Below are 15,684 nucleotides of genomic sequence, written 5' to 3'. Positions count from 1 at the left end.
ACATTCCCCCCCCCAAAAAAAGAATATGGGCATAGACCATAGCCAAAGGCTACTCTCTATGTAAGCAAGCATGACATCTATGAAACTAAGCACCAAGGAATAAGGCCTAAGCCTACAGACCATTTTGCATGGGCTCAGGGAACATTACCTTGTATCACGCTTGTAGGCTCAGCTCATGCCACCTGGTGTCATGGAACAGGGTCATGACTTGTGTGCAGTAGCATTATGTGTAATTTTCGCATGGCAAGGGTTTTGCCTTGCCCTGTCGGTAAAAGGCGTTATCACATGTTATATTAGTTTGGTTTCTTTTAAAGTCCTTCAAGCTGCCCTAATGTCCCCTCAAAGCACACAATCATGCAGGCACCATGAACAGTGGTTCTGTTTACAGGTCAAGAAGTAGACCCAACTCGAGGGTGGTGTGCGGAGGATTAATGTGCACTTATGTGACACATACAATTTCAAAATGTATATCATTACCAGGCCCCTGAAATCCATTGAAAATAACTTTAGTCCATGTACAGATATGGTTGGACTGGAAGACGTCAAACTGACATGTCTTTGTAAAAACCTTAGGAATTCTTTCGAAGTAATACAAAGGTTACACCCAAAATCCTGCTAACTCTTGAAATGTAATAGTTAAGGTAGACTCCCAGCCCTAATTCCCACCCCTCTGCACTGCTCATAACCTCACAAGGTATTATAAATGTCATCACAAATAAAATCCTTGAGGACCTTACATCACCAATTAAAAGCTATTTAAAAATGTACTATTTCTCTGATGTTTGGCTGACACGAGAGCAAGTAAAACAAACAACGGTGCTCCATGTGCATAAAGAAACCTCCGTGCACATCAAAAATGAAAAAAACAATGCCATGCTGGGGAAAAAAACATGGTGGCCTGCTAAGGATTCATTTCTGCAGAAAGTGCATTCGCAGCACTAGTAGAGTACTTTGGCAAACAGAGTCCCTGCCAGACAAGCATGGATTTATAAATATATATAGCCATGCACCACCGGGGGTGGGGGGAATGGGACGTGATATCCCTTGCAAACGGAGCTGTGGTTAAATGACAAGGTTTTAAATCTCACATACAGACCTGCTTTTAGCTGTCTGTTTGCAAAAACCTCTTGCAGGCTAAGCCAAAACGTTACAGGGAGCTAGACCCCTGACCCTCGGTCAGAAATCAGCGCTCTTCCCACATCTCCGCCTGACAGCACTCGGCTTGGTACAGACAAGGCAGGTTTCGAGCCTCCTCCCTGCTAGGTCCCATTCTTGGCCTGGCTTGGTTCTTCTAATTTTCTCGCCTGCTCCCTCTTGTAGCTTTCCTTTTTGTTACCCCCACTGTCCCCCCTTTGCTTGCCCTCCGCTCTCCCTCGCCGGTTCCTGCTGCTGAGTCCCCTGCGGCCCGCCACCCTCATCCCCCATTGGCCTCCCAGCTGCACCTCCCTCCCACGCGCCTAAGGCAAGACTGTCTGCGTCCATCCGCGCCTGGACCGGACCTAGGGCCAGAACCCCTGGCCCCCGCAGACGCAACAAAGTCTGACTGAGATACGATGCCAGCACCCTCCAAGCACTCAACACCGGCCGAGAACACACCAGTTACCAGGCCACCCCGAAGCGCACCCAAGGACCCTTCACCTGCCGGAGCTGCAGCTTCACCAGCATCCGGCCAGCCAAACCGCCAACCAGAATACCCAACTACCTCAACTGCATCCTCCTCAACACCCGCTCCACCTGCAAACACGCCATCTAACTCTGGGACCTTCTCGACTCCACCACCCCGGACGTCGCCTTCCTGACAGAGACGTGGTTGAACCCCGCCTCAGCACCCAACATCGCCATAGCCATCCCGGAAGGCTACAAGATCACCCGCAGAGACCGTTCCAATGGAGTAGGAGGAGGAATCGCCATCGTCCACAGGAACACCCTCAGAGTCCCGACCAACACCGATGACATCCTCAGCACCGCCGAGCACATGCACTTCCAGATCCACACCGACCCCAACACCACCCTCAAAGGAACCCTCGTATACAGAAACCCGGACACCGACCGCAGTTCAGCGATTCCATCGCCGACTTCATCAGCACGCACGCCCTCGCCTCCACAGACTACATCCTCCTAAGCGACCTGAACTTCCACCTTGAGAACAACAACGACGCCAACTCCACCACCCTGATCGACAATCTCGCCAACCTCGGACTCAGACAGCTCGTGACAACACCCACCCACGCCGCTGGCCACACGCTCGACCCCCATTTTTACCGCAACCCCCTTTTCTTATTCAACCACACTACCTAACCCCACTGGACAGACCCCCACTGCATCCACTTCACCTTCAGGAAGCCCACCACGCACCACCGCACTCAACAGAGGCCTCAACGCTGCTGGAACAAAGTCACCGAAGACCAGCTAACCGCCACCCTCACCCAGAACCCGCCCGCCGACTCCACCGATCCAGACAACGCCGCTCGCAACCACAGACAATGGATCAACGACTGCGCCAACACCCTAAACCCGCTCAAGTCACCTTCCAGCAACCGCATCAGCAAAAAAGCCAGTTGGTTCTCCGAAGAAGTCCAGGCCTCTGAAATGAACATGGCGAAAATTGGAGAATAACTGGCTCCGCGAACAATCACCGAACAGCTACACAGCCCACAAGAACGCCAGCTGCAGACACCATCAACTCATCAGAGCCGCCAAGAGGGCCTCCTTCAAGGACTGCCTAGATAACGCGCACAACAGCAAAGAGCTTTTCAACATCGTGAAGGAACTCTCCAACCCCAGCTCCAACACCAACGACATCCCGCCTTCGCAAGACCTGTGCGACTCACTGGCCACCTTCTTCCACCGCAAGATTGCTGACATCTACGACAGCTTCAGCACCATGACTGCCCCGACAACCACCACCCCCACGACCACCACTCGCACCAACCGCCTGCTATCCTGGACCAGCGTCAATGACGAGGACACCAGCAAAATCATGAACACCATTCACTCCGGATCCCCATTAGACCCATGCCCTCACCACATATTCAACAAAGCCTGCACAGCCATCGCACCTCATCTCCGGAGAGTAATCAACATCTCCTTTGAGACAGCAACTTTCCCGGAGAGCTGGAAGCACGCCGAGATCAACGCCTTACTCAAGAAACCCAAGGCGGGCCCCAAGGACCTCAAGAACTTCGACCCATCTCCCTGCTTCCATTCCCAGCGAAGATCACGGAGATCATCATCAACAAACAACTGACCTTCTACCTCGAGGAGAACAACATCTTGGACCCATCCCAGTCCGGTTTATGCAGCAACCACAGCCCCGAAACCGCCCTTATTGCCGCCACCGATGACATCAGGGCCCTGCTTGACGATGGAGAAACAGCGGCCCTCATCCTCCTGGACCTGTCAGCCACCTTCGACACGGTCTGCCACAACACACTATGAACACGCCTACACGATGCCGGAATCCTAGAGAAAGCCCTAGACTGGGCCACATCGTCCCTCTCTCCGGCAGAACTCCGAGCGTCCGCCTCCCCCCTTCGCCCCCCCTTCCGCTTCAAAGCCACTGAGATCATCTGCGGTGTACCCCAGGGCTCTTCCCTTAGCCCGACACTGTTCAACATCTACATGGCACCCCTCGCCTACGTCGCCCGACAGCACGACCTCAACATCATCTCCTACGCGGAAGACACCCAGCTAATCATCTCCCTCACTAAAGACCCTCACACCGGCAAAACCAACCTCTATGAAGGAATGAAGGACGTCGCTGAATGGATGAAGCACAGCCGACTGAAGCTGAACTCAGACAAGACAGAGGCTCTCATCCTCGGCCCTACCCCCTCAGCCTGGAAGATTCCTGGTGGCCGACAACACTGGGAACAGCACCGACACCCACCGACCAAGCACGCAACCTCTGGGTCATCCTCGACGCCACCCTCTCCATGACTGAGCAGGTCAACGCCGTCTCTTCATCCTGCTTCAACACCCTCAGAATGCTCCGCAGGATCTTCAAGTGGATCCCCACTGAAACGAGAAAAACAGTCACCCAGGCCCTAATCACCAGCAGGCTGGACTACGGAAACGCCCTCTACGCAGGAACGTCGGCCAAGCTCCTGAGACGGCTGCAACACATCCAGAAAGCCTCGGCACGCCTGATCCTCGACATCCCCCGCCGCAGCCACACTACCCCCCACCTGAGAGACTTGCACTGGTTCCCCCGTCAACAAGAGGGTCACCTTCAAGCTCCTCCTCCACGCGCTCAAAGCTCTCCACAACACCGGCCCAGCATACCTCAACAGAAGGCTCAGCTTCTACACCCCCACCCGCCAGCTCTGCTCCGCAGGCCTCGCCCACGCCACAGTCCCTCGCATCCGAAGAACGACCGCCGGCGGCAGATCCTTCTCCCACCTCGCTGCCAAGACCTGTAACACCCTCCCCACAAAACTACGGCAGACCCAAGACCTGGCCTTCAGAAGACTCCTCAAGACCTGGCTCTTCCATCGGTAGCAGCACCTCTTCTCCCCCCCCCCCCCCAGCACCTTGAGACCCTAACGGGTATGTAGTGCATTTTATAAGTGTATTGATTGATTGATTGATTACAGTGGGCTTTCGGCCTGCCCAATGCTTACCAGTGTTTTTATTAAGAGTTTACTATAGCCTGAACTAGACCCGAGGATATCAGGTATCAGAGCACTTTTCATGAGCACCAGTTTCGTTACAGATGGACACATTAATTTTTGTTAGGCACAGGCAGATTAAGTCATTTACCCAGAATCACAGGATGTTGAGCGTTGTTGCGGGGACTCAAACCCGGTTCCCCAGCTTCGAGGTCGACCACTCTAGCCGTAAGGCTACATTCTCTCCACAGGATGTTTTTTTTTCACTCTTATTTCAGTACTTCTTATTCAATGGTTTGCCTTCTTCTGTCCCTGCCCTGTAACATAGCTTCTTCATCATGCTTTTGATTGGATAACTTGTATGTCTACAATGCTCACATTTAGGCGACAACTTTTTAGGTCTCGCCTAGGCAGCGCACATGCGCTGATCTAGGAGATGACCTTTGGAATCGGTCAACTCTTTCTAAGCACTCGTGCTTGTGGCGGCATCCACCTTACGGGAGCAAGCAGCGGCACGCATTAGCCATTTGTTCCAATTAGCGTGTCCGTCCGTTAGTCTGCTCGCTCCTGCCGCCACAAACACAAGTGCTTGGAAAGAGCTGACCGGGCCATTCCCATTGCTTGTCTTGCACTCTAGTTTCAGCGCTGCCCAGACGCCAAGTGTGCGCAGAGCCTCTGGCCCCACTTACTACAGTTCATCTCTGTGCGGTGCCCCAACACTCGCCTCTGCCATTGCTCTCATTTCCTTATTGTATGCCATTGGTTGGAAAGAGGTGACCGGGACATTCCCATTGCTTGTCTTGCGCTCTAGTCCTAGCGCTGCCCAGACACCACGTGTGCGCAGAGCCGCTGGCCCCACTTACTACAGTTCATTCCGGTGTGGTGCCCTGACACTCGCCTCTGTCAGTTGCTCTTGTTTCCTTATTGTATGCGCCCATGGGCTTCCCAGCTATCCTCACAAGCCCCAGTCATCCCTTTAATCATGTATTTAAAACGCCAAGAAGTGAAGCATGGAATTGTGATTTTCAACGGTAATAATGAGCCGCAACAGTTCAATTCAGAAAATGTGTTGGAGTGGTGGAGCTTACCTGAGGGTGTGTGAGAGACAGGCAAGGTATACTCTGGTGTATGTGAGAGAGATGTGTCATCCTGATGTCTGCGCACACCCATGCTTCTCTGTTATATGTTCAGCTTTTTGTATGTGTTATAATCAAAAGGAGAGAGAGGAAAACTAGAGAGGCTAGTCCTTTTCCCCAGGTTACATGTCGTCAATCAATGAGAACTAGCTCTGGTTTACAGTGTTTGTATGTCTGTGTGGGGGGGGGGGTGGGAAACCATTAGGTTTTTATGAAGGCCCTCACCCACCAACCTAGTTGGTTGCTTGCTTCATCATCGGGCCCCAACCGAGGCACCGAGTGTACCTCAGGTGTGCTACGACGCCAGATTACTGCAGAGCGGGGTTTTTTTGGTTCGTGAGGGTGCTGAGATTGTGCTCTGAGTGAGGTTTAAAATACTGTCCTTGGGGTCCCAAAGACTACTTTAACGTTGGGCCCCAGGCAGTAAATAAAAACAAAGGCTTGCAGACGTGCACGGCAGGCTTATGGCCACCGTCGTCCTGTGCGGTCAACTAGTTTCAGCCAGGCCTTTTCTTCTACTGGCTTTCGTCAGGACCTTATATGTTTAGGGTGTTACAGGGGTTGGTGGGTGAGGGCCTTCATAAAAAACCTAATGGTTTCCACCCCCCAACACAGACATACAAACACTGTAAACCAGAGCTAGTTCTCATTGATTGACAGCTTTTTGTATGGCCAGATGGAGACATGCCAGGCTTGAACGTGTTGTGTGGCACAGGTACAGCCACACTGTGTGAGGCCAGACTAATGTATGGGTGGGTCCCTTAGTGTAGTACAGTGTACAAGGCAATGTCTTGGGTTGTTTTTTTTCACTTAGATCTGTGGAAAATGGATTTTCCTAATGAATCTGCTACAATCATCATTGAATGCATTTTCGTGTGTTTTAAGAAAATCCATTCTAAGTTGGTGGAGCCATTTTTAAAAACATTATTATTCATTTACCATTCCGAGATGACAATACACCTGGAGGGGCCAGGGAGGCAGGGCTGATGCCCAGGGGATATTAATGGCGGCCGTCATCCGTGGAAATAAGGCATCACTTGAAAGGCTTGGCGTCCTCTGTACCCATCACCAGGGAGCCCCCCTGTAACCCAGCAGCTAGAAGTGCCTGCAGGATCACACCAATTTCACCACTACCCCATCCCCATACACACTCCCTTCTCTCCTCTCCTCTGCCCCAGTCCTCTCAGCTCCGTCATTTTCTGACCCTCTCTCCCCACTTCCTCTCTAGTCAGCCTTCTCTTCCCTTCCCCCATTCTCCCCCTCCTCAGTACCAATACATTTTCCTTCCTCTCACCCCCTTCTTCCCTTGCTCCTTCCCCTGCCCTCCCCCTTGCACCTCCGCCACCCCTTCTCGTTCCCCACACCCCTCTCCTGTCCGCTCGTGCCTAGCAATACGTAGAGTGTTCTTTGTAATATTTGTACATTTATATCTTCTTTGCTGCATGGCTAACCACTTATATGGTCCCAAAGGCGAGACCTATTGGCTATGCCGATGCTGGTTTCTTTTGCTATTGACATTCCAAGTGAGTGCATGTGTTTTGACCCTCTCTGCATCATGTTTTCGTCATGTAGCACAGTCCTCTCAAATACCTGGCGTACGCGCTACGAGTTGCTGCTTCTGTCTCCCATCTCATTCATTACTACCCAACTATGGCTTTTTTTTTATTCCCCACCCCCTCAAGCTCCCCGCAACCACTCCCCTTTGCTTACTCCAACTTGCTCCACCACCCCTCTAGGTCATTAAAGTATTGTGCACAGTCTTTTTGGAGGGCCTCTCAGCTGCAGTTTGCTGCTGGGCTGCTCCGTTTTCATGCAAAAAAAAAATGTTTTCAATTTACCATCCTTAGCAGCGTCCCCATCTTGGAACGGAAAATAAAAAGAATAAACAAAATGGCAATCTCCTAATTCTGTAGGTTTGAGCATCCGTGCGCCTACACAATGACGCAGTACATAGGAATGTCAAGACGCCTACATGTGCATTTGCGTAATCATCTTTTTTTGCGGGGGGCTGATGCTGCACAGCATTGCCAAAAAGCACTGGCAAAGCCAAACAGTTAAAAAGGCAAGTCATATTTAGTTTGCCAATGCTTATTACATTTCCTGCTACGAATTAGGCTACAAATAGAATGATATATAACACAATGAGCAACCCAATATACCCTTGAGGGTTTGGGCAAGGAGATAAATGGGTAGAAATACCTTCACGGGATTTTGATTATAGAATTTGAATATTTTTGATGATTTTAACCCCTTCGCTGCTCATGACGAGCTCAGCTCATCATGCAGTACAGTGGTCGTGTGCTCATGACGAGCTGAATGCTGGAGTAACAGCACTCAGGGGGAATTGCCTTAGCACTGATGTGTTTAATCTAAGACCCACATAAATGGCAGTCTGTAAATAAACAGTTTTTGTTAATGAATTAATTTGATATAGTCACACTATGTGATCCAAACAGAAAAAAAGGAGGAAGAACACGGGTGTATGTAAAAAGTTATATTTTATACGTATTGTAAATCATAAATAGGGTACTGAAAGTATATCAACAGGAATACAAGAAGTGCATATATTAGGCATCAAACAACTTCATTGTAACCGTTGTGAACGCTTTTCTTCTATATTGCAGTTTGATATTTTAATTCCAGGAAGAAAGAGCGTAGGACAAATAGAATGAGTCACACAAAGAGGATTTTGTTCCTTAATAGTATCCACACCCTTATTAAACAAATCTTTGAAAAATAAGTTTCTCTGTGTATCACGTTTTACTTCTGCCTAGCTCATATCAGACTGTGCCATAGATTTCGAAATCACACTTGACAACTACTGATTGATTTTAACGAATACTGTACATTTGGTTTACTTTTGACTTTTAAGAAATAATTAATTAAGCTGGAAAATGTTATCTTTAGTTTATAAAACAAAGCTAAACTCTTCCAGAAAATGGACAACTTTGATTCCAGAATGTACCCCCCTAACTCGTGGACACAAATTTTAAATATTGAAATAGCCTTCGGGCCCTTAAGCACCCCTTGCTGCACATACTGTCAGAAAATAACCACACCTATACCAATATTAATACCAATAACAAAAATAACAATAACACTACTAAGAATGACAAAAGCAACGACGATAATAATTGGACCATTATAACAATAAATATAGGGAAAATCAAGGTCATAAAACAATGTTTATAATTACATTTACAAGTATTTATTTGTAACAAGCGTGCCACGGTCTAACCATCCCTAACACAGCGAATCCCTTTCAAAATATTAACCTAATACAATAATCACCGCAAACTATTAACTCCAACAATCAGCGAATTAACGTTCATGCATTTAATACAACAAAAAATTAAAAAAATTAAAAGCTAATAAAACATTTAAGTTGAAACAACCTTTCTTAAAATTGTTTTTTATAACGTTGGGTAATCATTTAAATTCTAGTCCTCGAAAGTCAGTTTCCAAAATTATCCTTTGTTTTTCTAGTGCTACTCTCTGTGTGTGAAATATTTATTTCAGCGGTGAGTGCGTGGACTGAGGAATGGACGAAAGTGGTATTCATATGCAGATACATACCTCGTGCTTGAGCGCAGGTCCCAGTACCGGATGAACGTGTCGTAACCACACGAGAGTAAGGTGAACGGGGTTTCATAGGAGACATCCAGGACCCCGGCCCCGTGGCGGAAGTCTGTACCCAGACAGCTCATCAGCTGCCCACTAGAAGACAAGATAGGGGAGAAAGGTCACTGGCCATACAGACGAAAGAGTGCACTCTACAAATGTTGATAGCATTGATCTCACGCAAATAAAATTGTGGAGAAGTGTGGCTCAATGGTTAGAGCGGCAGAGGTCTAGCCCGGGACCATGGGTTCAATTCCCCACCTCGGCAGGTCTTAGGCTCAAAATTCCACGGACCTGATAATTCTCACCTCGGTGCCTATTCTAATCATAGTCCCACTCTGCAACTCTGGGCAATAGCTTGCTTAATCTCCACAACGGCCCCCACAACGCTAAGGATGCCTGGCCTTCACCCTGGGGGTGCCCAGGAGTGGACGCCTCACAGGGAAAGCCAGGACAGGTTCCACAGCGGTATTCGTACAAGCACCTTGAGACCCTTGTGGGTGAGTAGTGTGCTATACAAGTATCAATTTTTTTTACTTTTTTCCTTCAGTTGGAAAAAAAATCGAATAAACAGCACATACAGCAACGAGGTGACCTCAGTGGTTATCTAGACAGAGTAGGCAGGCAAAACACTGATACGTGGCAATATGATGCCAATAGCAAGCTTTATCCCGGCGCAGCGACACCATTCAATGAACATGACAAGTAACCCCCTCCCCCACACTAGCATACTTGTCAAATGCAGGAACTTGCGCCCTTGTCGTCCACACCTACGATGCGTTTCGTGGAAGGAGTCATTCCTATCCAGGATCTACACACCTGACACACATTAAAATTTGTGATGCTGCTGATAAACTTTAGAAGGGTTTGTGGAGGGGGTTCTCTGTCGGACATTACTATACGAGCACTAAGACACACGTGATGTCCCAAGCAGACACTATCTTGCGATTTGTTTGCATCCGAGTACAAACATTCACCCACTGTTTAAAGGAAAATACATTTGGTTTTCTCAATATTCACACAAGGAATTTTTTGATACCTTGGGCACAGAGACAATGGTGTGCCACCATTTTTTCAAGAGGGAGCACTTGATATGTACCTTGGGCTAGACATTGCCCAAATACTGTTGCTACTGGACTCACCCTACGTGGTATTAAGTAACTAATTTAGTGTCACAAGCAAACATTTACCAAACTGTAAACCAATTCTGCGACCAACAATGAACACCCTACAGGATCAGATTCCTTGAATCGATCTCACTGACGCATCATGGCTTACACACTTCATTTGATTCACTGATGAATGGACAAGATTGTGTAGAAAAATGTGTCACTCATGATACGCACACGTGATTGAGACTCTTCATGCTCTAGCTGGATGACGTGTTTTGAGAGGAAAGGTTTCTTAGCCAATCATATTAATCCCAGGGAAACTTTATTGTTGTCAATGAGAGCACTATTGATTCGACCAGATCCGAAAGATCACCCTGAAGGACCTTTCCAGTCATATGAATTTGTTACTAAAAGGCGCTAGTTAGACTAGTACCACACATTTCTATAAAATTAAACCTTTGATTCTGTTTATTGTCAATATAATCTTGTTCTTCCAATGGATCAAACGCCTCTAAAATGCAGAATATAATGTTCAGTACAGAAGATACAGGGAGGGTGGGATCATGGCCGGCTGATGATGCAGAGGGGCCTATGGCAGATCAAGGCATGGGGAGCCCTGAATATTTCCAGACCAAAGTGCAACACTAGACATTTATTTATTTATTTATTATTAGACACGCGCTAAGCAAAGGCCAATATAATGACATTAAAATAAATGAATACTGAAAACGACAAGATAAATAATCCATTAATTGCTGGCATAGTGTGAGCACCTGAGGTGGGGAACAACGCATAATACAAACATTCACAGCATGCCTTTAGCAGGATCTTCAGGATGCAAACTCTATGTAACGGAAAAAGGCCCCTCAAGGCACTGGTGCCCCATTCTTCTGAACGCGGTGGAATACCCCGGTGCTGCTACTGGTGGGAAATCATCTTTGACGTCTGGTACCCTGACTGACACAGCACACAGTTTGATTTGAGTTACTTCCTTCGACAAGCAGACCATTGGCCCTCACTTTGGGAGACACCTACATGAAAACACCCGCTAAGCATCTAAGTGTTTATGTTTCGGACAATGCACATTCCTTTCAAAGTATTAGGAGAGTAAATACCTGAACTGAATTGTTTGGTGCACCTCTTGACGAGAGCTATGCTTCATATGTACAACTCAGTGCAGACACAACACAGGCTTTTTTTCAACCTCAAGCTGCTATGACGGGTCAACCTTGGAATCTTCTTTGAAGTTTAAAAGAGAAGCTAGAATGCACCTTGCGAACAAGGTCACTTGCAGAGCCTGAATATTTTGTTTCCATTGGCTACTTGATCCAGTGTCACGGATCTAAGACACCATCGTCAAATGCCTTAATTCCATCTGTAATCTGGGCTAAATCCTTGTTGGGGGATAAAGACCACACAAAAGGAGAAATGGAGTCCTAGAAGATGTTAAAATAAGTAAACACCTTTGTGTCAGAGAAATAGCTGATGAAGCAGATTAGCGCCTAACGCACTGGTGTTCCCAGATCAGAAGGCGAAAGGCCTGCGCGATCTTTGTAGCCAGCACGCTTCTGTGATCACAGTTCTGGCGGCATGCTGAGACCAGTCCGTTTCCCCCAGTCGCTCTCCAAAGAGCAGATTACGTAGAATAACAATTTCTTTGTCACTGTGTAATTCCCTCCGTGACCGTGACTGTGGGCGACTACATCGACCCTCGATGCCAAGCCCCTAGCAACCATTTAGAGAGGCTAGTCAGCCCTGGCGACAGCCCCCCATGCAAGCTAGGAGGACAAGCTTTAGCAACAAGTGCATGAATTAATCTCCCCCAACCTGGATCCAAGGGTGATGAGTTATTGGACTTTGTCTTGCTCAAGGCCAAGAATCTGTGGATTCCAGGCTTCTGTCTTATTAGCCCCCCTCACCCCCCCCCCCCCCGCTCTTTCTTTCTTATGTACCTAGTAATACTCCTTAGAATAAAAGATTTACCTATGTAGGTCAAAAGGATAAATAGTTTACAGACTAGCTTTTCTATGCATGCGAAAGCTTGAATAAACCTCGTCTGTGTTCCGATGAGATGACAAAAAATGATCATGGAGAGGGAACGCAGAGTGTGGAAGAAGTGAAATAGAATGGATATGACATTTTAGCTAGCATACAACTTAGAACAATTAGAAACACGTCTTTATATGGCTCCCTGCGCTATTTTCCCCAGACGTGGTCCGTGTGGCTTAGGCTATTGCAACAAGAAGTGCAAGATGAAGTGTGTAAACCTCTTGGTGGTCGTGCAATTTTGTGGCAGGTAAGTGTTTAAAGCCGTGCCCTGCCATGCATTGCCCTGCCAGTGAGCCTGATTTGATTAAAGATAGTATTTCCGGAAGAAGCAGACAGCAGCAATCTGAAAGGGTCAGTGGTGTTTGCTGTAATTGTAGCCGAACACTTGCCACTACGGCGTCTGGGTAAACTGAAAAGGGAGTCAAAGCCAGCGACAATTCACAAAAGTTACCCAGTGCACTGACGTCAGGCCCTAAATCATTCTGCTTTCAGATCGCTGTCCATAAAGGTATTCTACTTGTACACGTAGTGACACATAGGTGAACAAATAACTGTCAATTGTGAATGCAAAATCACTTTAGGGACCCACAAAACATGAATTTTCATTTGTAAATCGATTTACTTGCACTTGAAATTACACTTCTATATTGCAATGTTAAGTGCAGGGAAAGCTCCCACAGGTTGGCGATAGCCTATATTAAAACTCCTGAAAAACATCAAAACATGATTTTCAACCAGGTTGTTCCTACTGAAAAAATATGTAGCTACCTCAATTTATAAAAAAAAATAACTGAAACTAAAGAATGTATAACTTTGTAAAAATGCAAATCCCCACTGTGAAATTACCAACGGTTTAGATAAAGGAGCACTATCAATGCCTATAGGTCTAGAATTGGCTGCAAGTCTTTGACTTTGTCAATGCTTCTTCTGTAGTTATGGTATCTGCAAAACTGTATTGTTGGGTGAACTGCCAGAACCCCATCAATCCCCAAAAATCAAATCAAAAATGTTTTGGGGATTCTCAAGAAGCAGACATTGCCGCAGTAGTCCCTGACAGTGAAGGGAGCTTTCTTGTATGCAGATGTGCTCCTTGAGAAAGAGAAAGTAAAATGCCATCACTCACAGTGAAGTTAGCCAATAGCGGAAGTGGGCTGACCCACTTTCCCAAGCGACTACTGTAGTGGGTGGAAGAAAAATGTGAATGACATAATAAAAGACTAGTGGATAACGAGGGCTGGCTGAAAGCCCCTGTAAGCAAATATATTATATAGTTTTAATACAGTCCAAAAATCTTGGCTAACAGCAGACCTCATAAATAATGAGTCGTTACTTTGTGACTAATAATATCGTCAACAAGTTTGCATCCTATATGATTAGTTAAAGAAAGCAGTGCTTCTGATTATTGCAAGAACTTTGTGCAATTAATAATGCTATGAGTAAGAACGTTTCGTAATCCACACATTTCTGCCTGCTTCCAGCTTATAATGAAAACCACTGTATCACTCCATCATCAAGTCCATGAGTGTGAGGTGTTGAAGCATCATCGTCCTCATCCCGGTCCCTCACACGTCAACCCTGTAATGTATACCACTGCTTTTGTTTCCAATCAGTAGCTAGACTATGAAATACTGCACAATATTTAAATTGTTTTCTCCATTCTAGAAGAGTTTTCAATTCTTTTAATTTTTTATCCTTCTACAATATGGTTCTGAAGAAGCCTTGCTTAACCCTAAAACCAGACTGAAGCACTTGTGTGCCCTGCCGTGCCTGCAGGGCAGACGCGACCCTTTATCCGATCGGGCATTTTCCTAGAGGACAGGAGCTGTCAGAGGATGGTCACTATCTCAGTCTTCAGCTGCCTGGGCTTGATGGCAGCAGGCAAAAACAGAGAGAGATTGAAACGAAGGAGACAGGAAAGAAAGAGACAAGAAGGGTGCGGGGTCTCATGAAAATGTTGAATGGGCCTTGTTGGCAACTGTTTTGCCAAGACTGTTTTGGTTTCCAGTCAGGCCCTGCTTGACTGCGGTATCATGGTCATCACAGGTATTTATCGAAAGGTGATAAAAAGAGAGAAACAAAATGAAACGTTTTCAAATAAATTTCTTAGGGGTACCAACATAATACAAACTACCTTTCACACCCAACATGGCAGGCGCCCAACACCCATAAGGCAAAATGGGCTTTAGCCCCACCCTCCCCCTCTTGTGACTCAGCCTGGGCTTCTGCAGTTAGAACTGTTGTGGGCTCGGCTCAGCAGTGTCTGGAGTCTTATCTCCGCCACACCCGAGTTTTTCCCAGGTCTTTAAAAGACCATTTACATGCCTTTTGTGAATGGGTTAATAAGGCTTTGTTTTTTTCACTCGTTCCAGTACCACGTGGGTCCCCACTCTTCCTATTCCTTACAATTGTATTTTATTTTTACTGCCACAGTTAAAGAATGCGTTTCATGAAAAGTCATCTCACAAGTAGGGATGCCACCTTTCCAAAAGAAAAATACCAGCCATTTGTTGTTTAACCCTTTCCGTGCATCGGACCGCCCCTGGCCGTCTAACGTCACGGTGGGCATGTGCGGAGGACGTCCGGGGGCTGTCCGGACCACGCCCAGTCATAAATCACCCACACCGCGGCGGAATTCCTGCCGCGGTCAACGGGTTAAAGAACCTGCAAAGACTTGGCCTTGACACTAAATAGGGTTATAAATAAAAAGGTATGTATTCATTTGTAACCTTACTTTTCTGTCTTTGTTTCCTTTGATTATTAGTCATGGATCATTAATGCAGCCCTAGAACACATTTATAAGGGTTTTCTGTTTATATTTGCTGTTTGAAGTATGAACAAAAAGTGCTAAAAAAAACTGGCTTTAAGTGTTTTTGCTTATTTTTGTACTGGCTGGGACATCAACATACCAGTGGTGCTGGTAGAAATCTGATCAGCTGACAACCCTAATAAGGAGACTGAAAGTTTGTTGCAGGATCAGCATATTATTTATTTCCTCCACCCTCCATCCCTGACTGATGCCATAATAGCAATAGTATAGCTTATATTTGAAACCCTACAACAACTCTCACCTCATTCTCACTGCTCACCCTTCACTTTCAGGCTCATCCTGCACTTACGTTGCTCACCATGCCATTCACCTTTCTCCTACCTTACGCT

At 46.8% G+C, this 15,684-nt stretch overlaps 1 protein-coding gene across 1 annotated transcript in view; it reads right to left on the bottom strand.

Annotated features, from left to right (window-relative positions):
- FBXW4 (F-box and WD repeat domain containing 4) overlaps positions 1 to 15,684 on the bottom strand; it is an 880,740-nt gene that overhangs the window by 88,068 nt on the left and 776,988 nt on the right. Inside the window, exon 7 of the mRNA XM_086922659.1 lies at positions 9,323 to 9,463. Within this exon, the coding sequence (XP_086778785.1) occupies positions 9,323 to 9,463 (141 nt within the window). The remainder of the gene's footprint in view (positions 1 to 9,322; positions 9,464 to 15,684) is intronic.

Source organism: Lissotriton vulgaris, chromosome 5 (genome assembly GCF_964263255.1).
Source record: "Lissotriton vulgaris chromosome 5, aLisVul1.2, whole genome shotgun sequence".
Classification (NCBI taxonomy): domain Eukaryota; kingdom Metazoa; phylum Chordata; class Amphibia; order Caudata; family Salamandridae; genus Lissotriton; species Lissotriton vulgaris.
The sequence above is the reverse complement of the archived record's forward strand: the minus strand, read 5'-3'. Positions and strand labels throughout refer to the sequence as shown.